This window comes from Phoca vitulina, unplaced genomic scaffold (assembly GCF_004348235.1).
Source record: "Phoca vitulina isolate PV1807 unplaced genomic scaffold, GSC_HSeal_1.0 scaffold47, whole genome shotgun sequence".
In the NCBI taxonomy this organism is placed as follows: Eukaryota; Metazoa; Chordata; class Mammalia; order Carnivora; family Phocidae; genus Phoca; species Phoca vitulina.
The window spans coordinates 4,792,911-4,817,460 of NW_022589750.1; the positions used below are offsets into that span (position 1 = coordinate 4,792,911).

General features: G+C 45.7%; 2 protein-coding genes across 5 annotated transcripts in view; one reads left to right on the forward strand and one right to left on the reverse strand.

The window, feature by feature from the left end:
- On the reverse strand, positions 1 to 15,925 carry LOC116649378 (protein SCO1 homolog, mitochondrial). The gene is made up of 6 exons (XM_032432151.1): positions 15,627 to 15,925; positions 14,515 to 14,605; positions 11,555 to 11,752; positions 10,734 to 10,826; positions 5,574 to 5,689; positions 1 to 955 (listed from the first exon to the last, which is right to left on the reverse strand). Exons 1-6 carry the CDS (start codon positions 15,906 to 15,908, stop codon positions 821 to 823), a joined length of 915 nt encoding a protein of 304 aa, XP_032288042.1. The 5' UTR covers positions 15,909 to 15,925; the 3' UTR covers positions 1 to 820.
- The window catches only part of ADPRM (ADP-ribose/CDP-alcohol diphosphatase, manganese dependent), a 14,253-nt gene continuing 5,563 nt past the window's right edge, over positions 15,861 to 24,550 (forward strand). The window contains exons 1-4 of one of the 4 annotated variants that reach the window (XM_032432149.1): positions 16,008 to 16,069; positions 16,755 to 16,995; positions 22,357 to 22,974; positions 23,855 to 23,971. In XM_032432149.1, coding sequence (XP_032288040.1) covers positions 22,374 to 22,974; positions 23,855 to 23,971 — 718 coding nt within the window. In that variant the 5' untranslated portion in view covers positions 16,008 to 16,069; positions 16,755 to 16,995; positions 22,357 to 22,373. Of the gene's footprint in view, positions 16,070 to 16,191; positions 16,608 to 16,754; positions 16,996 to 22,334; positions 22,975 to 23,854; positions 23,972 to 24,550 lie in introns of those variants that run through there. The other 3 variants (XM_032432148.1, XM_032432147.1, XM_032432150.1) reach the window with 3 other exon arrangements.

Below are 24,550 nucleotides of genomic sequence, written 5' to 3' on the forward strand. Positions count from 1 at the left end.
ACCCATGAGAAAAGTCATGCTTGCAAAACTCAACACACCTTTATTTCACACCCACGGCAACCCAGTCCGGGCAGACAAGTACCCTGTATTACAGCCACGATCAAGATGGCCTTCCTCCGTTTGGCAGGTCACTGAAAACCCCGCACATTTAAATAACAATCACATAAAAGATTCCTAGAGAAACTGACCTAGCAATAGATTTCCTCTTCATTAGTAAACGCAGCAGGTACTTCCAGGGGAACACAATGCAAAACTGACCGTGAGATCTGCTAACCCACGGGACTATAGACACGTGCGCTTTCAGGTCTACAGATTAACCACGACGTCCAAGAGCCTGATTTGACTGTCAGCAGCCACCAAGAACTCGAAGAGGAGAATCAAGGGCACTATGGAAATTTCACTCTTCCTGGAAATTCAGGCCCGCACCGTGGACAAGGATCCAGGGCACCAGAGGGGCAGCAACGCTGATCTGAGGGCCCTGCTGACGTGGGGAAATGCAGCTGCCGTGCCTTTCCTGCTTCCCGAGGTCCCCTCCACCGGCCTCACGCTAACTTGGTCCTCTGGGCTCAAGTGACTGTTCGGTTGCAATCTTTACAGTTCCAAGAACTATCTTGGTGGAACCCAAGGGTAACATGCCCTGTCCACGGTTTGGGTCGGACAGCTCTCAGATAGTAGACAAGATGCTCTTGTGGTGCGAAGGCCATTCTGTAGGTTGCATGTGCGTGTGTGTGTGTGTGTGTGTGTGTATCTTGGCTCCTATGGGAGACAAAGCTTTTTTCCTCTTCCACAAGAGAACACGCGGCCGGCACCGTGGCTCTGGCTAGCTCTTCCTCCTGTGTTCCCTCATGTGCGCGGCAATGGAACCTGCAATTTCTGCATTCTTCTTGTTCTGGCCAAAATAATCTAGGAATTGACCATCTGGTCCAATCAAGTACATGATTATTGTATGATCCACCTGCAGAGAAAGGGGGGAGGAGGGAGAGAAAGGACAAAAAGATTACTGAAATACGCTGCTTATTCTACTGAGTAAATACTGCAGGAGAGAATTTCACATTAATGCTTAAATAGCCTTTGTAATAGTGGTCATTTACAGAATGGGTCTAAGCCTACTGTAATAAATTCACGGTGACAAGTATCTAAAATCTTGTGTGTTACAGAACTCTGCACTGACTACTGCTTTAAACAGCAGGTAGAACTTGGACTTCTGGTGGTTCCATCCGTGACAGGCGCGTCCACACAATCCCCGAGAATCCACTTCCAACAACTGACTACTGCTTTAGGAATATGTGCATAAATGTGTGTGTGTGTGTGTGTGTGTGTATTATTCCTCATTATTCCCAAATGCTGCCTACCACCTTTTAGGAGAATCCAGAAAACCCACCACTACTGTTAAGTATGTAATTTATAAATTTCAGCACAATATTTAGTCCTGATTATCAGTGATGCAAACGGAAACGTGAAAACAAGGGTTGCCCCCCCAGGAAATTTGTATCTACTACGCTGAATGATCCTATCAGAAGCAGATGACCTGGTAACTCCTTAGGAGCCGGAAATGCTGCACCTCCAAGGAGTCACCTTCAATTTATTATCTGTTTTCCAGGCAAAGCTCTGAAAACATTCCTAGCTCTAACTTGGGCTTAGATTAGTCATCAATTTTTTTATTTATATGCTTCCACCAAATCCCAGTTTAAATGAGAAGACTTGGCGCCTAGAGTCCTTGGAATTTATTGCAGGCTTGATTGCTATTTGGCAAGACAAAAAGAAAGACAGAAATACGATCACACATACCAAACCGGAGCCACCCCCAAATGTACCCGCCACACATTATAGGTCTGTGAGGTTATTACTTCTTTATATACACACATTCACAAGGAGAGAGCAAATGGAAAGAGCCACTTGCCTGCGTGCATAAGGAAGGAATGTACGCCAAGAGCTCAAACAGCTGCTGATTTCATGTGTCTTGGAATAACCTACTGCAGGAGCAGGACACGGAGGACAGGGGAGCTGCACTTCTCCACACATCCGACAGTCACAGCAGAGTCTCCGGCCTCCATCTTTCTCCCTACTTCTTCCTTTTTCCCACTCTATTCTCTCTCTCCCTTAAAAGAGACTAGAACTCCAGTGGATTTCTCTTACGAGTGTGCTTAATATAAGTTACTCTCTAATATGGAGTGAAAATATTGTTCCATCCGCATCTGCCAAACTGGTCAGTGGTCACGTCTCGACGTTCAGTGGCTTGTGGGCAGAGCGAATCGCCGTGTGTCTCTAACACAGAGTGCTTTAAAGTGTGAGTAGTTCCTAGGATAGAGAAAGGAAGCTGGTGTGGACTGACACGCTCTTTCTCACGCCGCCTTCGTCCCGGAACCAGGTATCCTCCTCCTCTACAAGCGATCCAAAGGGCTCGAGAGTAAGTTAAATCATTAGTAAGTGCCAGACCTAAGCTTACATCCGGGTCTGTCCACTTTCACAGTCCACCCCTTCTACCAGCTCGTTGCCACAATCTCTGCGGCTTTTCTGATGGGTGAGTTTTCTGGACACATTATGTTTTGAAAAGGTAACGTGCACATAAAAATGCACATGGGAATATACAGTAAACGTATGCAGCAGAAATCTGCCACTTGTTCCAGACGCCCAGAGTCCCTCCGTTGTGCTCAGAGGGAACCACTGTCACCAGTTCCTTCTGGATGCTTCCAGGGAAACTGCCTGCACTTATTACTGTGTGTCTACTTCTTTCACCACCAGCACTTCTTCCTTCTACGTGGGAGTAACAACACACTGTAGCTGCTTTCTCATTTGACAAGGGACTGGACACCGTTCTGAGTACCTACACAGTAGCCTTTAAAAATCGGTTGCTTGGTTTTCTGTCTTCTCTAAGAACAGTGCTGTAGGGTGCAGGCATAGAAAAATTCCCCAAAGCAGAATCTCTGAAGTAAAAGGTATTCCACTTTAAATGTGACAAACTGCCCCCCCAAAGAGGGTGTATCACTTAAATTCCTATCATCCACGCAGGGTGGGTGCCTGTTCTTCCAAATCCACTCCAACAGTGTATTCCCTCTTTTCCCAAACTAGATTTCAACAATATTTCAAACTTTTGACCTCTGCTGATCTAACAGGTAGAAAGTGGCATTACACTGTGTAATTCCCATTCTTTCATTTTGGGTGGAACTGAACATCTTTTCTTGGGTTTGAAAGCCTGTTGTAGTATTTTTCTTTCTTATTTTTTTTTTTTAGAGAGCGAGAGCATGGGGGCGGGCAGAGGGAGAGGGAGAGAGAATCTTAAGCAGACTCCCCGCTGAGCACAGAGCCTGACGCAGGGCTTCATCTCACGACCCTGAGACCATGACCTGAGCTGCAATCAAGAGTCGGATGCTTAACGGACTGAGCCACCCAGGCGCCCCAAGTTGTAGTGTTTTTCAAAACCACTTCCTATGTAACACAGACTAAGGTAATACCATATATACATAGCAGTGATGTACACGCTTAGCTTCCGACGGAATCCTAAGTGTCTGGCTTGCCCACTTGACAAGTACTATCTGTCTGAAGACTCCACGGGCGCTCGAGAGTCAGAAGCTTCCCTTCTGTGGCTCCTGAGATTAAGAAAACCTCACTCGGTTAAGACACTCCCTCACTCCCTGCAGGCCCTTAAGTCTTGACAGAAGCTTCCCATACCATCCTGTGGATGAAGATCTGTGGCCTCAAGGCACAGACGGCGTACCAATGAAAGACCCAACAAGCTGGAGAGCGCCTCCCCCTACTGGTTGATTTAGCAAATGTATAGCAACGACCTCACTGGTTCTTTTTTTGTGGTTACTTTAATTCCAGTGCAGTTAATAATATCCAGCGTTATATTAGCTTCAGATGTACAACTCACTGGTTCTGATCAAAAGGTCAAATTCTTAGTGCAGCAGACTAGTATGTCTCAAAATGGGGTCTAGCATGAATTCCAGAGGGTCCAAGAAGTCTCTATGAGACTTACATATTTTATCTGCAGGGGCACCTGGTGGTTCAGTCGGGTATGCGCCTGCCTTCGGCTCAGGTCATGATCTCTTGGGTCATGATCTCTTGGTCCTGGAATAGAGCCCCGAGTCAGGCTCCTTGCTCAGCGGGGAGTCTGCTTTACTTCTCTCTCTCGCTCCGCCCCTCCCCAGTGCTCACGCGCTCTTGCTCTCTCTCAAATAAATAAATAAAAATCTAAAAAAAGAAAAAAGACTTAAATTTATCTGTATTCTAATTTTTAAAATGAAAAAAGTTACCATTCACATTCTGGATTCTGTGCAGGACTACCTTATGACTGAATACAAATCTCAGCACCCAAAGGCATGTTTATGTTTATGATCTGCAGGGCACGCAGCTGTCCCTACTGGTTACAGTATCATGAAAATGATGTGTTCTTGCTGAGTCAAGACCAACCAGTCAAAGCAGACCACACAACCCGATGTTCCCAAGTATTTTACGTAACACACGAAGGCCAGCTGATGGTATAGTTGGGCATCGATCTGAGAGCGCTCCGACCCAAACCATGGTTTGTAGATAGACTCTTACGACTAATCGCTTTGCTCAACCAATGTTACAGAGAAGCCAGGGTACGGGGGGAAATCTGAATTGCTACCACAAGGTCAACTATTAACAGACAGGAAGAAACGTCCAATTTGAGAAGAAACCTGGGTGGGCAGGCGGTGCGGGTGCCCTTCGTGGTGTTTCACTGTGACGGCACAGCTGAGAGAAGGAACGAGGTACGTGGACACCCGCCCCGGGATGGTGGGGCAGCGCCGCGGAATATGCCAACGCAGAGCTGCACCAGCGCTGCCCCGTCTGTCCTTCAACAGCAGGAAGCAAATACAAACACGTAGTTGTGCAAAGCATATAGTTGCTAGGAAAATAAACCTTCCAGAACGTCTACCTTCTCATGGCTTTCACTCTTTTCTGTTGCTTTTCAGAACTCTGATGCATTCCAAAAATGCACGTCCCCAGGGCCTTGCACCGCTTCTTACGCTCTTCCCTGGGGACACAGGGAGAACCTATACAATGTTCTGAATTCAAACAAGCGTTGCCCCCAAATGATGGCTTCTCTTTATTTCCAACGTGGTATCCAAGCATCACGTTCTACTGAATCTAAAATACCACTCACTGTGTATCCTCCCATAATTTTATGGGCCACTAAGAAGGAAAACAGGCAATGAAGTTATGAGAACAGTGAATATACATTAAACCAGCATTCTTAAAAAAGCGATACTTCAATTGTCCTTTCAAATATCCCCAATTTCTGAGGAATTTGTGCTGATCTCAGCCTTTCTTTTTTTTTTTTTTAAAGATTTTATTTATTTATTTGAGAGAGAGAGAGAGCACAAGCAGGGTGAGGGGCAGAGGGAGAAGCAGACTCCCCGCTATGCAGGGAGCCTGATGCAGGGCTCGATCCCGGGACCCTGGGATCATGACCTGAACCGAAGGCAGATGCTTAACGACTGAGCCACCCAGGCGCCCCTTTCTTTCATTTCTGAAGCCAGTCGTTTGAGCTGTAGGACCGTGCGGGGCCTGAGAGCCAGCCTGTGGGTGACACCCAAGCATTTACTTACTATGTAGTCCTCATCCTCGTCCTTGGGGCCAGGGCTGTAATACACCCTGTATGCTCGGGCCACTTGATCAATCTCTTCTTTGCTGCCAGTCAGGCCAACCAGTTTGGGAGAAAATTCTGAATAAAAAATTAGAAATGCAGTGAAAAATGAGCAGCAAGCGAACCCCCCCCCACCTGGACTTTAAAAACCAGTCTCAGTTATAAGGCAGCTCTCCTGCCACTGTCTTCTGGGGGTCCCTGAACACTCCCTCGTGATTCACAGGAAAAGAAATGCACCCAGAACACATGCAAATTCTCCTACATAATGAAGAAGTCACATTCACCAAGACAGGCCATGTTCTGGGCCATCAAATGCACCCCAACAGATTTAAAAGAACAGAAACCGTATGACGTGCTCTCAGGCCACAGTGCAGTTAAAAGAGAAGTCAGTATCGGAAAGATAAGTGGAAAAGCCCAAGACACATGGAGATGAAAACTTCTGAATAATACACGGGTCAAAGAAGGAATCTCAAGAGAAACTGAAAAGTATTTTGAACTAAGTGAAAATGAAAACACAACTTATCGAAATTTGTGGGATGCAGCCAAAGCAGTGCTTTGAGGGATATTTGTGGCACTGAATTCGTACACTGGAGAAGAGACTATAATCGGGACTCTAAATAACCCCCTTAGGAAGCTAGAGAAAGAAAAGCAAATTAAATCCAAAGTGAACAGAGAAAGGAATGAGAGCAGAAATCAATGAAACTGAAAACAGGAAATCGGTAGAGGAAAAGCAACAAAACCCAAAGCTGGTTCTTTATAAATATGTAAGTCAGATCCTTTCAAAATGATCTTGTAAAGATCTGAAGGGAATGGATTCTAATTATTTATTTATTTATTTTTTTTTTTTTTAAAGATTTTATTTATTTATTTGAGAGAGAGAGAATGAGAGAGAGCGAGTACATGAGAGGGGGGAGGGTCAGAGGGAGAAGCAGACTCCCTGCCGAGCAGGGAGCCCGATGCGGGACTCGATCCAGGGACTCCAGGATCATGACCTGAGCCGAAGGCAGTCGCTTAACCAACTGAGCCACCCAGGCGCCCGGATTCTAATTATTTAAATCACATTTTTTGTTAATATAGTTGCTTTTTTTTTAAAAAAAGATTTTATTTATTTATTTGACAGAGAGAGAGAGAGCGAGAGCAGGAACACAAGCAGGGGGAGTGGGAGAGGGAGAAGCAGGCTTCCTGCTGAGCAGGGAGCCCGATGTGGGGCTTGATCCCAGGACCCTGGGATCATGACCTGAGCCGAAGGCAGACGCTTAACGACTGAGCCACCCAGGCGCCCAATTTAGTTGCTTTTAAATACTTAAATATATTCTGAGACATGTGAAGTTTATAGACAGATATTGTCCTGAATTAAGCAGTACAGTTTTTCATTGTGTCCTGAAAAAAAGGTTTGCTTCATGATTCAGTCATCCCAGGCCAACAGCTGTATCTCATTTTCCAGCAAACAATCTCACTGCATGCATCTGCTGCTCGGTTTTTGGGATTCATGGGAGTGAGCTGGTAGAAGTCACTTAAAACACCTGGATTCATCAGACTACAGAGATGACAGTCCAACACCTAACAGCAGGACCTTCTTCCAAAGGTAGAGAAAAAAAATCTACTGTCATTTCTTATTCATCCTGAATTGAAAAACTGTTCAGATACTGAAAAAGCAGGATGGCTTGTTTTTCTTTTCCATTCTGAGAGAAGAGTGAATGAAGTCTACATTAGTTGCATGTCCAAACCTTTTTAAAAAAACTGTTGAAATCGCAGTAATTTTCTACACATGAACTTCAATATTTTTAAATTCCCCCCGGTTCCAATTCAACTGGTAAAGAATTTTGAAAGAACGGATCTTTCAAAAACTCTAAGAGCTTAAACAGATGTACGTATGTGCCGGTGAAGAATATTACTGTATAGGTTTCGCATTTCAGTTATGAGAACTCCCATCTCCCCTCATCTGGGGACATTTAGGATTTGGTTAACCTGCGGTAACAAACTGGTGACAACATAACACACTTACACTAGAGATCGTTTGTCACCCAAGGAGTCACACCTGCTTTAGGAAATAACTATGTCATTGTTCAAATTCCTGCTAAATCTGTACACTGTGAACATACATTCGCCTTAAATATCTAATAAAAACTCTAAAACTTCAAGAAAAAATAAACCTTTCTAACCTTCGGCTGGGCAAAGATTTCTTACAAATGAAACCAAAAGATTTATCTGTAAAAGGATATGCTAATAAACTGGATTTCATCAAAACTGAAAACTGCTTGGGGCGCCTGGGTGGCTCAGTCGTTAAGCGTCTGCCTTCGGCTCAGGTCATGATCCCGGGGTCCTGGGATCGAGTCCCACATCGGGCTCCCTGCTTGGTGGGAAGCCTGCTTCTCCCTCTCCCACTCCCCCTGCTTGTGTTCCCTCTCTCGCTGTGTCTCTGTCAAATAAATAAATAAAATCTTAAAAAAACAAAAACAAAAACTGAAAACTGCTCTTCAAACCACATTAAGAGACTGAAATGACAAGCCACAGACTGGGAGAAAATGTCTGTGAATCATACACCTGATAAAAGACTCGTATTGAGAATATACGTGATAAACAAATACAAGTAAAATGAACAGCCCCATAGAATTGAGCGAAAGATATGAAAAGACACTTCACCAAAGAAGACATACAGGTGGTAAGAACGCGAAAAGATGCTTAATATTTTTTTATTTTTGAAGATTTTATTTATCTGACAGAGAGCTAGAGAGAGAGCATAAGTAGGCAGAGCAGCAGGTAGAGGGAGAGGGAGAAGCAGGCTCTCCGCTGAGCAGGGAGCCCGATGAGGGGCTTGATCCCAGGACCCTGGGCATGACCTGAGCTGAAGGCAGATGCTTAACCGATTGAACCACCCAGGCGCCCCTAGTATTTTTTTTTTTTTCTGAAGATTTATTTGAGAGAGAGAACGAGCGAGTGAGGGGAGGGGCAGTGGGAGATGGAAAGAGAATCCCAAGCAGACCCTACTGAGCATGGAGCCTGACATAGGGCTTGATCTCATCACCCCAAGATCAGGCCGGGGCTGAAACCAAGACTGGATACTTTAACCAACTGAGCCACCCAGGCGTCCCAGATGCTTACTATCAAGGGTCATTAGGGCGAAGCATAGCAAATCCACGATGAGCGGCCAGCGAACAGCTAGTGAAGTGGCTACAGTCAAAGGCCGGCCATATCAAGTGTGGTGAGGATGGGCAGGAGCTAGAGCTCTCTCACACGCGGCTGGTGGGAATGTAAAAATGTACAACCACTCTGGAAAACTGTTTATCAGTTTCTTAAAAAGATGAACGTGCACCTACCACACGATCCAACAACCTACTCGTATGCTTTTACTCAAGAGAAATGGAAGTACGTGTCCATACAAAGACTTGGACTTGAATGCCCTGTAGCAGCCCCGAACTGGAAGTAACTCTAATGTCCATCAACAGAACACTGCTCAGCAATAAAAGAGTGAACTGCTGACACAGGCGAAAACGTGGATGAGTCTCAAAAGCATTATGCTGAAAGAAGCCATAAAAAGAAAAAAGAGTATACAGTGTATAACTCTGTTCGCATAAACTTCTAGAAAATGCAAACTAACCTACATCGACAGAAAGCAGATCAGTGGGTGCCCGGAGACAGGAGGGGGGCATAGGGGAGGGAGGAGCAAGGGTGCAAGGAAACCGCTGGGGGTGACGGTAACGTCCAGTTTTGCTTGATGATTTCACAAGTGCAGACATATGACTAAAGGTAACAAACTGTAAACTTTATATATTTACGTGTTAGTGTATGTCGATTATATCTCAGCAAATATGTTAAATAACAGAAGGTACAGCAGGGCCTTCACAAAATACTTTTAAATAACCTCAAAGCTTTAGACGATACGTGTTACAATGTGTCATATGTAAAATTAAATGTAAAACTATTCATCGGTCCCCTTGACCAAGAGCCTAAACCAATTTCACCATAATTAAAATTAAAATTCCAATTCCTGATTTTTCAGCACCCACGTTCCCGTCACTCCTATAACAACAAAACAGATTTTTATTGTCATCATTTTTCAGCTGAGGAAACCTGAGTCCCGAGAAATTCTGCAACTTGCCCAAGCTCCTAAGGACCTAAGCATTCATCTTTAATTCTACCATAACCTAGTCTGTAAAAATGCCTTCTCATAGGTTTTAACTTGCACGTGGAGATGTTTCAACTTTCCCATGAGAAGTTATACATGTGTCTCTGTCATAATAAATGTTCTGGACTTATAAAATATGTGTTAGGACCTCAAACTGTATATAAAGTCTCTAATCTCCCAACCTACACACTCCCAGGATTTATGTTTGTCCTAATTTTACAGAGAGAATGAGGTACAGAGCTGGAATTAGAAGCAATGTGTTTTCACTCTCTACTTAACGTTCTGTCAGCTTTGTTGATGTATGAAGGCCAAGTTCAGTCTTTCCTGTGACAAAATAAACAGAGCTGTGCATTGGGAATTGAGAAACTTGTTTATTTGCTTATCAGCCAAAGTCACAACTGAGCCGCACCTTTTCATCTTCTCTAAACCTGATGATAATATCATTTGTCCTATTTCACGAGGCATGTAAGGTCAAATGAGTTGATCTTTCAAAAACTCTAAAAGCTTAAACAAATGTAAAGTATTATTATTCTTTTAATATTTTAATTTTATTTATTTATTTGAGAGAGAGAGAAAAAGCCTGTGTGTGAGCGGGTGAGGGGGGTGCAGAGGGAGAAAGAATCTCCAGCAGACTCCCCACTAAGCAGAGAGCCTGACGCAGGGCTCAATCCCAGGACCCTGAGATCATGACCTGAGCTGAAGTTGAGGGTTGGATGCTTAATTAACTGATCCACCCAGGTGCCCCGAGATGTAAATATTATTATTTTTTTTTTTTTTTAAAGATTTTATTTATTTATTTGAGAGAGAGAGAATGAGAGAGAGAGCACATGAGAGGGGGGAGGGTCAGAGGGAGAAGCAGACTCCCCGCCGAGCAGGGAGCCCGATGCGGGACTCGATCCAGGGACTCCAGGATCATGACCTGAGCCGAAGGCAGTCGCCCAACCAACTGAGCCACCCAGGCGCCCCCGAGATGTAAATATTATTAATAAGACATACCTTTCACATAATTTGCGATGGCTTCTTTTGTATCCCTTTCTGGGTCAATAGTGATGAAAAGTGGAGTTAAATTCGGCAGAGTTGGAATATTATCTGAAAGAAAGTTCTCACTGATCAGTATTCACACTCTAGGGGAGAAGAGGAACCCCGGCAATAGTAAGTGCTTCAGCAAGGCGTTCAGGAAGCAGAGGGACACCGAACATTCGCGTGCAGAGGGTGGGGCGGGGCAGGGGATGGGACGGCCTGCAGGAGGAGCAGATGTCCACAGTATCTGTGCAGGAACCAGATAATTATCCTACCGAACACCTGCACCAGTTTGTGCACGTTACCCAGATCACATCGTGTGGCTATCTCGTGTCCTGATCCAACCTGATGTTTGCAGTCTGCCCCCCGCAATAATCATCAGGGCGATAATCATCAATAAAGGCTGGATCCCCTGAAACAATCTATTTTAAGGACATACCCGCTTCCTCATTGGTCATAAATGCAGCTGACTGCACAGCACAGACCATACCAGTGACTTTCCAGTCTGTGTGTCACGTGCATGAAGGCAGGGTCAGTGATGGGCGTCTACGATCAAGGAAGGGGCACAATGCAGAGCTACGGGAAACCAGACCTCCCGGCATTTACAAGCTCCCTCTGGTAGAGGATACGGTCACAGGAATCAAAGCAGCGAACAAGCGCGATGCTGAGATTTTATGTTCTCACAATGAACCCAAATGATCACGACACCCGACCCGACAGTAATACGAGAACGTGAAAAGCGTGGTAACGTTAAGGACATTAAGTAAATGTACTTTTTATAGTCAGTGATGGCTTACCTATCTCATCCACGACTTGAATCATTTTTTCTAGTTCTTCTGGACAGACATCAGGGCAATGAGTGAAACCAAAATAAATCAATACCCACTGACCCACGTAGTCTTTGTCAGTTTTGGGCTCTCCGGTATGTGTTGTGAGGGAAAACGGGCCCCCCAGCAAAGGCTTCCCCAGGCTTCGCTGCCGTTCCTTCTCCAGCTCTTGAAGAGATACAAACACGCACGTTACACAAGTCCATCTAACCGCAGGCACCGAAATGCCTGATGTACGGTCAGTTCTGTACTCGTGACTGTGGGGGCACAGACTGTGGAGAACAGTCTGCTTCCAATCAGCTTAAAAATCTTTTAAGAAAATTAAGTATCCAACAATGAACAAAATCAAATCAAATGCTATGGTGTGTAGTAAGGACCAAGAAGAAAAAGCAGTAAAGATGCTGCTGTCTCTTCTGGAACAATTCAGCCAAGTCGTGAGGCGTGGCCATGACCAGGGTGGGGGCTGCCGTCTGGAGTCTTAGCCTGAGTGTCCCGAGGCGGGCATCTGAGTGGGGCAGGGACAGGGGCCATGGGACCTTAGTTACACACAAGGGATGAACCATAAATAAGCAGATTAAAGGTAAGGGTCACACATGGCAGAAGAGGTAGAAAGATGGACGGAGAGAATCAGAACGCACCCTGTAGCATCGAGCCGACACTGCAGGTGCCCGTGTGAACTTGTGGCTGAGATACTTACAGATACAGAAATAAATGGAGATGTAAGTACATACATCTAGTTTCTAGCTCAGTCCACGGAGAGGACCCTGGAGCAAACACAACCCAGAAGCGATGAGCCCGTCTCCTGACTTCTAAGTATCATCCTCCACTAAAAGGAAACAGGGCTTTTTGGAGAAATGGCTGGTATTGGGGCCACGGAAGAGGAAGTACAAGAGCCAGATTTAAGGAAGAACTCAACATTGGAGGCAGGTCAAAAGGAACAGGAAGTTGCTCAGACTCCCAGGGACCAATGTGGGACAATCTGAGCATCAAAATAAAGAGAATATGGATTACAGTTCTCGGAATAAATAGGAAAGCACAAGTTGGTATGGACATACATGCACGGAGAGTTTGGTGGGGACTGGAATATTTACATATGTAAATACACACCACAAAATATATGTTAACTACGTTTTCGGTAGAGAAGGCTGACTCATGCATGATCAACGAACATTACCAGTAATGTGACAAAATGAAATCACATGGTACCAGACTAGCAGCAGTGGGAACACAGCATCACTTTTTGTGATATCCTTGCCAAAATGACATGACTTGAATCTAATCGTGAGGAAATCAGACAAACTCAAACTAAGAGGCATTTTACAAAATAACAAAGTTTTCAAGGTCATGAAAGTCACACCAAGACCGAGAAACTGCTACAGATGGAAGGGGACTAAAGAGACAAGTAGGTACAAGAATGGTTCTGACCCGGATCCTTTTGCGATAAGGAACATCAAGGTGCAACACTTGAATAAGGTCTGAAGGCTGAACGGCAGTTAATATGTCGATGTTAATGTTCTGATTTTGACGGCTGCATTATGATTATGTTGGGAGAACGTACTTGTTTGTAAAATGTACACAGTGAAGCATTTAATGAGGCGTCATGTCAGCAAATGCTCTCAGATAATTTAGAAGTACTTTCAATAGTTTCATAATAATTTTCTTTATTAAACAAATACTATTGCAGGCGAAATTCCAAACTAAAGTCAAAAGTTTGCATATCCCAGAACTGTCTGCCCCTACTTTCCCAGCTTCTCAGATTTGTTTCTTTGTGAAACTAAAGGAACTTAATTTCTCATTAGAGTATGAAAATCACATCAATAAAACACTGGTTGTTATACAAAAGAAACACATCTACTTGTCGATACGGATCTTACATCGCTAAGATTCTAAAGCCTATGAATTCTTGCAGATTTAAACACATCCTTTGTATCATGGCATCAAAAGAGACTCTAAAGAACCCAAACCGATTTAAGTGATATTTTAAAGGTTTACTGGAAACCTTTAAACCAAATCTTAAAAGCCCGGACGATTCACTGAAGTATAAAGTTCTTGCAAACAATGTCTAAACACTTCCCGTGCTAATCCAAAGCCATTCCTGGCACCCCCTGACCACGTTCTCCCAATCTCTGATCATCTGTGGTCAGCCTCTGGCCTCTCCCTCTGCTGATACTCAGTAGTTTGCAGTAGGGGCTGGCCCTTCTTCGGCCCTCGGAGCATCCTGGGCTCCCCCCGGCTTGGCAGAACCTCATCTAGTGAAATCCTTTGATTCTGTGTCTGCTTCCCTGTCATGTGCACCTCAATGGCTGGAATGCATCTTGGTCATCTCCGTACCCTCCGGGCTTCACCACCCACCTCCAAACCTGTCCACAGTAAGTCTTTTCATACTGTTAGACAGGGTATCTTGGACTGGATCCTGGACCAGATAAAAGACAAAACACTGGCGAATTCCAAATCAAGTGAAGAGTATTGCACCAATTTTAATTTCTTAATTTTGATAAATGAGCCATGGTTATATAATTTGTTAACAGTAGGGGAAGCCAGGTGAAAGGTCCATAGGAACTCTCTATGCCATCTTTTTTTTTTTTTTTTTAAAGATTTTATTTATTTATTTGACAGAGAGAGACACAGCGAGAGAGGGAACACAAGCAGGGGGAGTGGGAGAGGGAGAAGCAGGCCTCCTGCGGAGCAGGGAGCCCGATGCGGGGCTCGATCCCAGGACCCTGAGATCATGACCTGAGCTGAAGGCAGACGCTTAACGACTGAGCCACCCAGGCGCCCCAACTGAGCCACCCAGGCGCCCCTCTCTATGCCATCTTTATAAGTATTCTGTTCATCTAAAATTATTTCAAGATAAGAATTTTAAAAACAAAATAAAAGATGTTAGAAAAGGATTTTATTTCAAGCTGACAGGAGGATAGATATCTACTTACTCTCTGTCTTTTCTTTCTTGAAGTACTTCATTCCAGCCAATAAAGCTCCACCAATTGCAAATGTGAATGCCAAAGACTTCCAGGAAACCGGCTACTGGGGCACAGATTTCAAAGAAAAACACTAGTAAGATGCAAACATTTCATACTAAATTTACTATGTGGCTTTTAATATACATAAATACAGGTCTTGATTCTGTTAAATATGTACAATGTTTCCACTTTACTCTGGGGTGAAAAACTACCAACAGAGTCTGGGCGCACTTACATCTGGGCTGTGATCACAATTACAGAAGCATTCATTCCCAAGGGGAAAGAAAGTCCTGAAGTGCATTTCATGTGAAAGACACCCAAAGCTCAAGTCCCACGACTGTTACTAAGTGGGACCCTGACTCCCAACTGCTGATTTGAAAACCAGTTAATTATGTGATTGTGCTGATACTGGGAACATAAATAAAATTCGGGAGGCTGACCTAACTCTGGCTTCCAGAAGTAACAAAGCCGAAGTAGAAATGGAGCTTCTTGCAAATTACTCCTTTTCCCTCGTTTTCAAGTCCCAAGGTTAGTAAGATGTCGACTCCCTCGGCCTCATTGATTAACCTTCCTCCCCCAGCCTCTAAAGCCCACTTCTCTTACCCATCACTAGGGCGTAGTGGGGGTCAGAACTAGAACCTGGGAGAAACCAAAGAAAAAGGCATACCCTGCACGCAACTACGACCCACATTTTGCTCAATTTCAACATACACACCGAACCTCTAAAGGGGGTTCACGTGACAGAAATGAACATGCTCTGACTCCTCAATCGTGGTCAACTTAAGGCCGAGACCCCCAGGAAAACCCGAACCCTATTTTCGGGGTATTCTGGGAGAAGGGGACGCAAAACTAAAACGCAAGCCCGAGAATCCAGCCGCGTGGGGAAGGCGTCAGTTCTCAGGTTCTCCCTTTCCGGCTGGACTACGGGCGAAGCAAGGGAAAAGAGGGAGGAGAGTGTGCGACCCCCGCCGGTAAGGCTGAGCTGGGGAGCATTTCCGAGGTCACCACCAAGCGGGACGGGGAGGCCGTAGGGCGGAGTGCAGGGGCGACGAGCAAAGAGAGGGCTGCAGGTGTGCACTCACCCCGGGCTTGGAGGGGCGCATGGGGTCTCTGCGGCCCTTGGGCTCGGGGCCGGACGACCCTGGAGGGGGCGGCATCCCCGTGCTCAAGGGCCGGCTTCCCCGGCCGCTGCGAGCCAGCTCCGAGGTCTGCCACGCCGCCTCTCGCCGCGTGCCGAGCTGCCTCAGCCAGACTCTGGCGGCCCCCTCCGCCGGGGCCCAGCCGAGCCCGTGAGGCAGGAGCCGCCAAAGTCGGCCCCCCGGAAGCCGCATGCTGGGGCTGGGGACCAGCCAGAGCCCCGCCATGCACTCGGGGGACCGCGCCTCCTTTGACCCGCCCCCCGACTTCCGGCGCCGTTTCCACTTCCTCCGGAAGTCGCTGCGGGCCGCTCTTTCCGCTCAACTCGTTGGTGGCGAGGTCGCCCAGCCGGTAGCCAGGGAGTCCTCGGCTGTGGAGCCGACGCGCGGTAGGTGGTTCCTCGCGTCTGGAGGCGGGCCCGGTCGGGGCTGGGCGGGGGCTTCGCGGCGCGGGCGGGCGGCGGGGCGGGCGCGGGAGTCGCCGCCGGGAGAGCCCCGCTCCCCCGGTCCCCGCCCGCGTCGCCCCGTCGTCCGCCTGGAGGCCGGCCCGGAGCCGCAGGGCGCGGACCCCGCTGCCTCCCTCCGGGGGTGCCGGCGGGCCCGTCGCACTTGACGTCGTCTCGGCCCGTTGGGGACTTGCGCACCGGCGTCCTTGGAGTGGCTGGGGCGGTGAGCCCCGGGCGCTGTCCCCTCGCGGGGAGCGGCAGCTCCGCACGAAGTAGCCGGTTCTGCGCCGGGTCCCCTCCCTGAGTCAGTCGGCCGGGCCCCCGCGTCCTAGGACGCCCTCGCCGGCTGCCCTCGGCGCTGGGCCTTCCAGGGTTGAGGTTGGCGGCTGAGGTCCTCACCGGGGACCGCGTCTCCTGCGGGGACAGCCCCGTATTCTTGGGCGCAGAGCGTCCGTGGGCTGCTGCTTCCTGGCTGGCGAAGGTGGGCTTGCACGCGCGTCCTCTTTGCCGTGTGCTCCTCCCAGCGTGTCTGCACCCTTAACGCCTGCCCTCGCCCGCCCGCCTCCGCGCTGGCGAAACGCAGACAGAGCGGGCAGGAAAACAGCCTCATTCTCTTCCCTGACTTCAGATCCCGGAGCTCCCCCTGATCAGAAGCAGCGGCTCGTGCCCGAGTGCTCGTGGGACGGGAGCCGGCGTAACTGGCCAAGTAGGTGGGCTCCTCCCCAGCAGTCCAGCCGGACTCTGCGGATAGCCACGTTTCTTCCTTCCCGAGGTGACCTGGAATTTTCTGGAAGTTCTGCTCCGAGGACATGGGGCACTTCACATCGTTCTCAGTCAAACTGATTTTTCTGTCCCGAGGTTACCCGTGGGTGAGATTTTTTTTTTTTTTTAACCCAATTCTGTCTGTGTATTTCTTTGCCCCGGGGGAAGTTTTTCTTCCAATTGCCAGAAAGACACAAAAATACCTTACTCGTTCAGGCGATGAGCATATACAGTTTTTGTTCACCTTTCTCATCGCTCCGCTGGATGTTAATGATGTCAGTCGTATAAATTAAAGTTCAGTGTTGTTTTTAGCTGGTCTGTTAAATTTCATTTGCCAAAGTGATTCTTTTACCAGGTTTATCCTTAATTTGTTTACCAAAGCATTTTTATACAACTTTTTCATATTAAGTGTATAATATTAGGTAAAATACTAGCTTCTAAAACCGTTCCTGACTCAAAGGAGGTGTTTTGTGACTATACGTGGGATGAGTTGCTGATAACACCTCTGAGCCTGATTTCTCCGACCTGTGAAATCTAGCGTTAAAAGATACCTAAAACGATGTCTAGCGTAAACCTGTCACTTTCATTACTACTTTTAAACCGCCGGGATTGGCAAATGAGTTTTTTTCCTTCAATATAGATACCTTTTTTGGAACAGACAGAATATACATAATATCATCCGATGTTTGTTCTGTCCATAGTGATGAGGCCAGTCAGATTTTGTGCTTGCGGTAACTCCAGGCTGTCTTGACGGGGACAGCTAGGCCCTAACTTTGTGTGACCTTCCCAGCACTGTAAGTTGGCTGCTTCTGCCCCCTGTCCCTTGCCACAAACATTTCCAGCCTCAACCTTCCTGTCATTGCAGTACTTAGCACAATTAAAAGTCCAGGCTGCTCCCACTACCCCCCCCCCCCCCCTTTTCCTTTCCAGGGCCGCCTGTCCCATGGGCTCTGCATAGAAAGGCTTTGCTTACCTGACCTGCCCCCTTCCCTGAGATGCTTCTGGCTTAGGCCTGGGCGTCTTTCTGTTGCAGTAGCTCCCTTTGACCATCTCTCCTTACTCATGTCCTGCTGTGTCCTCCCACCCCTTCGTTTTCCTTTGACAAGAGTGTAGGACTGTCTTCATTTGCTAATTCATCGTAGATGCTTGAGAGGCTTCTACAAGGAGCTTCGGCCTTCTGCCATCTTATTACGGAAGTTTTATTAGTATCATCTTGTAGCAAGTTTCCAGCAAATAAGCATCCCTGGGTGTTTCTTCCTATGGTTAAACATCATTGATGCCGAAGGAGGTATTCACAAACTGCTGGCTGCTCATCCTGCACCATGACTTTCTGTTGGAATTTTTGGAAATCTTTGTGAATTTTTGTAGGAGTTCATTAATAGAATTTTTGAAACTCTGGTGAAGTTTTCTATACTATTTTGTTCTATAAAATGTTGCAGGAGTTTCAGTTATCTGGAGGTTCACTAGGCAGATATGTTTTCAGATAATTAAAAAATAACACGTAGGTAGTGCTTTACGATTTATAAAAGTAGATTATTGTACAGTATATGCTAGTTGAATCTCACAAGTGCCGATGAGTTGTTTCCCTGTAGGAAAAACTGGGACTAAAATTCCCTTCCAGGTTTTCAGTCTCAAAGCTTTCAGCAGCCGTCCCACTGCCTCTTAACTACAACTTAGGTAACTTCACATATAATGGTGCGCTCCAGACTTTCAGAACAAAGTTCACGTAAAACTTGGGATTTTCCTTTCTTTTCAGAGGTCTTAGGTTTTAGGTCTTCTAATCCGTTCAGACTGTATCTTCTCTAAAAATACTTTTTAAAAACCTCGTACTATAGACATCTTGAAACCCACATAAAAGCAGCGAGAGTGAACCTCGTACCCATGTGTGTCTGGTGGAGGATGGAGGGTATTTTGAAAAGTTCATGGCATTGGCATGTTTATTAATTGTGCGTTTCCCCATGGGCGGTGTCTTGAGTTTTTTTTATCTCTCTGGCCACCAGGACCAGTCTTTCTGAGCTCCCTGGCACCTCCCAGAACCATACAATAAAAGATGTTGAACTAGTCAGGAGAATCTGTTCCCTGCCCACTTGAGTTCTTGGGACCCGCCTAACTCACTTCTGATCCTCACGGTCTTTCCTTGCATGTGGCCTTGTCCCTCCTCCTTGCTTCATATCTTTCTCTTAACAGATGGCAGTATCAGTTTACACTTCTGTTTTAAAAAATAATTTCTTTATTTCATAAAACTGTATATTCCCTGCCCTTAGCCTTATTTTTAAAAGCCATATGTCTTCGACATTGCAGATCTCTTTTCTACCCCAAAACACATTACTGTTTTGAAGTGTGTGGCCCTTGCTGCTTCTCTGCACATTGCTTAATTTTCTTTAAAAGATTGGCAAATCTTAGTTTACCCTTAAGTTTTTCTAAATTGAACTGTATTCCAGTGGAAGGTGTATCTGATGGGACTTTTTGTATAATACGACAGGAATCTTAGAGCTAGTTCAGTTTGGTTTGACTCAGAGGAGAGTGAGTTTGTTTGTTTGTTTATATATTTACGGTTTTATTTATTTGAGAGAGAGCTAGCGTGTAGGAGCACAAGGGGGAGGAGGGGCAGAGAGAGAGGGAGAGAGAATCCCAAGTGGACTCTGTCCTGAGCACCGAGCCTGACGTGGAGCTCGATCTCATGACCCTGAGATCATGCGATGAGCCGAAATCAGGAGTTGGACGCTTAACCGACTGAGCCACCGAGGCGCCCCAGAGGAGAATTTAATGGCCGGTAGAACTCAATGACCAAGAGCAGTTCTAACAGAGACAGGTGGATCCAGGTGTTCAACTCATGTTTCCAGGACTTCTTTGCATCATTCACATATGCTTCCTTCCTTCTCAGGTGACCTTCCCCAGCAGCTCAGGCCTTTGTCGTCAGCTTCGCACAAGTGGTTGCAGCAAAAGCCCCTGCGCTGATGCTCACTGTCTCTGGTGTGGGTTATATGCTTACCCCGAACTGACCAGAGGGAAACTGGGCGCTTACAGGCCAGGCCAGGGTCACATGTGTGCCCTTTCCGACACTTGCACAGCCAGGGGGTGAAGGTCACAGCACAGGCACCGAGAGCGAGGATTGTATAGATGCCTAGGGAGACCAGGGCGTGCTGTTACCAGATGAACAGGAGATGAGTACTGGCTAGGCAGGCACAAATAATAGCTTTTCCTAGAAGATCAGATTAACTGGGACTAAAAGCTCCCCCTTAAGAGATCTGTAGTACAGATTATCACCTTAAAGTCTCTGAGTTTAAAGACGAAAACAAACAAGTTCATTTGGCAAAGGATAATAGCCTCCCCAGAAACTGTTTTCTCTTAAGCTTTGGTAATAATGTTCCAGTGATACATGTACCCAGTTAACTTCTGGTTGAAATCTCCTATTAATCTGTACTTTGAATCACAAACATTTGAAACCTAGTGAGACTACAGATTTTCGTGTAACTTAGATGAATTCTATATTTATCGTATCTGAGTTCTTCACCCTTCAAATCAGATGATCTCGCCCACCCTGAGACATATCAGCTGGCTTGATATCTACTGGGTTTTCAGATGGGGACTGCAGGACGAAACAAGCAAATGAAAAAAAAAGTGTCAGAACACCAAGCCATTTTTCAGGATTTCCAGCCTTTTTCTAATGCTGCTTTATACCTTTGTTAGGGCTAGTTATACACAACCCGATTAAGGAAGAGAGGAAAGTGGCTGAAGCTCACGATTGGGTGGATCACATAGAATGTGTGTCACTCGTGACAACAGTTTCAGAATGAAAAGAGGCCTAATTCTCAAGGAAGTCAGGTTGCCACCCGGCCCTCTTGCCGGCTGTGGAGTTTGTCACCCCCGCCTCGGACAGCAGTGCTCCGTCAGCTAGGATTTCACGTATCTGTGGGTGATTGAAGAGAACTCGGTAGCTGTAGTGGGCTGCTGGAGGCCAGGAGTCGAGAAGTAATTTTAGAAATTCCACATGAAGTTTTTTTAGAAACAGCGAGGCTTTAATATGCTTCGATCCCACAGCACAGTGTAGTACTGTAGACTTTATAATAAGAATAGTTGATCTTCTAGGATCATGGCCTTTGGTTTTTATTTTATTTTTAAAGATTATTTGAGAGAAAGAGCAAGAGAGAGCGAGAATGAGAGAGAGAGCACAAGCAGGGGGGAGGGGGAGGGGGAGAGGGAGAAGCAGACTTCCCGATGAGCTGGAAGCCTCGATCCCAGGACCCTGAGATCATGACCTGAGCCAAAGGCAGATGCTTAACGGACTGAGCCACCCAGGCGCCCCTGGTTTTTTTTTTATTTATTTTTATTTTTTATTTTTTTAAAAGATTTTATTTATTTATTTGACAAAGAAAAGCACAGCGAGAGCAGGAACACAAGCAGGGGGAGCAGGAGAGGGAGAAGCAGGCTTCCTGTGGAGCAGGGAGCCCGATGCGGGGCTCGATCCCAGGACCCTGAGATCATGACCTGAGCTGAAGGCAGACGCTTAACGACTGAGCCACCCAGGCGCCCCCCCTGGTTTTTATTTTTAATCTTTAGTGTTCTTGGCTCTTTTGAGGCATTAGAAATGATTATAAATTTAGATTGTAAACAATCTAGTAAAACAATAGCTTTTCAGGTCTAAATCCCTTATTCTTGGCTAGTGTGGCAGGGCGCAGATCACATGTGAGAAGAAAAGATGACGTGTTTTCCATTTTGGTTTTGGGGACAGGGTAGTTAAGATTCATGTTAAGAAAAGCTGGTTCAGATTGGAATCCAACAACTGAAGAATCAGGAACCATTTGTCAGAAATGAAGATAGTCACATTAATATTATAGTTAGTTTTTGTTTGTTTAAAATGATTCCCCTTTTTCTTCATTTCCTACCCCGTTATCCCAGATATAAAATATGAGCAAGTTCTTTCAAGTGACCTACCCACCAAAGAAGACAAAAGATCCAGCCTGACATGAAATAATCTGTAGTGGGAATCTAATGTATAAAGTACTATGAATGAGTGTAATATGTAATTTTTTGTAAAAAGAATCCTGAAGTTTTGATAGAATTATTTTGGTGTTTGTGGAAGAAAGTACTGTGTGTGTGTGTGTGTGTGTGTGTCTATGTGTATGTATATGTAAGTGTGTAACAAACTAGTGTGTATTTCTTAAAAATTACAAATTCTACCAGATGTGAATTTGACTTTTCTGGATTTAGAATACCTGTTCATTAATAGGGTAATACCCTTTTGTAAATTACTCTTCTGAAGAATAGAGGTTATTTTACAGATGAGAAAACTGAACTGTTTCAAAGACTCGGTACTTTGGCTGTAGGACAATTGGACTTTAAGGCCCATGTGCTTTTCTCTCTACCACGTGACCTGGCGGATTAACTGTTAATACTTTACCATCCTCTGCAGCCCATTTAGAAAAGTAAGATGTTTATAGTGTAGTTATGTTCTTTATTTTGTTTAGAAACCCATTTGAAGGTTATGGACGATAAGCCTGACCCTGGAACCCCGAGTGAGAATTCGGAAGTTCTCTTCTCCTTTGGCGTGATCGCAGACATCCAGTACGCTGATTTAGAAGATGGCTATAACTTCCAAGGAAACAGACGAAGGTACTATAGACACAGTCTGCTTCACTTACGGAGTGCTATTGAGCACTGGAACACGGAGGGCAGCCCGCCCCGCTGCGTGCTCCAGCTGGGGGATATCATTGACGGGTATAACGCACAGTACCAGGTGTCCGAAAAGTCGCTCGAACTTGTTATGAACACTTTCCAGATGCTTAAAGTCCCCGTTCATCACACGTGGGGGAACCACGAGTTCTATAACTTCAGCAGAAACTACCTAACAAATTCCAAGCTTAACACAAAGTTTCTAGAAGACCAGATTGTGCACCATCCCGAGACCGTGCCTTCGGAGGATTACTATGCTTATCACTTTGTCCCATTCCCTCAATTCCGGTTCATTTTACTGGATGCTTACGACTTGAGCGTCTTAGGCGTGGATCAGTCCTCTCCAAAATACCAGCAGTGTCTGAAGATACTGAAGGAGCACAATCCAAATTCGGAGTTGAATAGTCCGCAAGGTGAATTATTCCTTTGAGCTGAGAGTCTAATACATTGTCTTTCCATTCTTCAGCTACCTTTTATTCAGCAGGAAGATGGATGATTAAGGTAAAAGTATATTGTCACTGTTGTTCAGGGTCAGGATTTCTCCCGGTGCATGGATTGGCTGCTGTTGGTTCAAGATTCATTTATTTAACGGGTATCTGAATGCCTGTTCTGGGCCGGGCCCTTTTTCGAGGGCTAGCTCTTCAGAGCCGGAAGCAATGCCGACAGTGTCACCTTTGTTTATCTTTTGATGGATGGAGTGGAGGAAGCAAGAGAAGTAGGCGGGCAGGACAGACCATAAATGAAACAAATAGAATTACGTCCGCAGCAATAAATGCTACCGAGAAAATTATGTGTAAAGTTAAAGAAAAGGACTCAGGGTAGTGTTTTAGCTTAGCTGGTCAGAGGTGGTCTCTCCTGGGAGAAAAACATTTAAGCAGAAACCTAAATGATTGGAAGGAGTCATCATCCTTGGGAAGTGTGGGGGGGGCGGAGTATTCAGGACAGAGACGGGGGCAGATGGAAAAGCGTGAGTGGAGTGACATGTTAGCATCATTAAAGGACTCAGGAAGAGGCCAGTGGGGCACAAGGTGACTTTGTGTGGCCCGTGGACACAGTCAGAAGGCTGTGTTTTGTTTTCAGTGTAACACGGAGCTAGCGAGGTAAGCAGTTGAGTGGGTACAGGGCATTTATCTGTCTGGGTTGCTGTAAATTCTTGTGGTTTCTTATTTTAAGTCAACTGCTGCCGCACATTCCTACAGAAAAGTACAGGTGTCCCCACATTAGCCAAGTGTGCATGCCCAAAGGAGGAAGAAGCTGACATTGGATGGGTCTGACATACTGCATTCATTTCAGGACTTTCTGAGCCCCAGTTTGTCCAGTTTAATGGAGGATTCAGCCAAGAGCAGCTGAACTGGTTGAATGAAGTTCTTACGTTCTCTGACACAAACCAGGAAAAAGTGGTGATTGTGAGTAAGTATTTAAATTACTTGATTACGCCAGCATTTTAGAGAATGGGAAAGTGGGGTTCAAAAGTGTACTAATAATATTTATGTCGTGGTGTCCTCTTGCTGTCAAATGAATGCTTACCTTTCTTTATTGAGAACCTGAGTATAAGATTGACATTTACAGCTGGGTCAGGAAAGAACCGTAAAATAGAAAAAACGTCTTGCCATGTGTTAGTGCCTGTACGTTGGCCTTTTGGGTTTCCGAGTGGAATTCCAGCACATGGGATCATTTTACATAGTACAGTTGACCCTTGAACAGTGTGGGGGTTAGGGGTGCTGCCCCCCCCCACCGCAGTCGAAAATCCACGTACAACTTTTGACTCTAGAGACTTAACTACAAATGGCCTACTGTTGGCTAGAAGCCTTACCGATAACAGTTGGTTGATGCATATTTTGTACGTTGTGTGTATTATACGCTGCCTTCTTACAATAAGTAAACTAGAGAAAAGAAAACGTTAAGAAAATCACAAGGAAGAGGAAATACATTCACTGTATTTTCTGTATTTACTGTAAAAACGTGTGGATAAGTGGACCCGCGCAGTCT

What these genes read in the sequence shown, in the direction of transcription:
- LOC116649378 (XM_032432151.1), bottom strand. Translation starts at nt 15,908, where the DNA reads ATGGCGGGGCTCTGGCTGGTCCCCAGCCCCAGCATGCGGCTTCCGGGG. An exon ending in TGCGCCCCTCCAAGCCCGGG is followed by an intron (nt 14,606 to 15,626) that starts GTGAGTGCACAC and finishes GTGCCCCAGTAG; the next exon opens with CCGGTTTCCTGGAAGTCTTT. An exon ending in CATCGCAAATTATGTGAAAG is followed by an intron (nt 5,690 to 10,733) that starts GTATGTCTTATT and finishes TTTTTTATTCAG; the next exon opens with AATTTTCTCCCAAACTGGTT.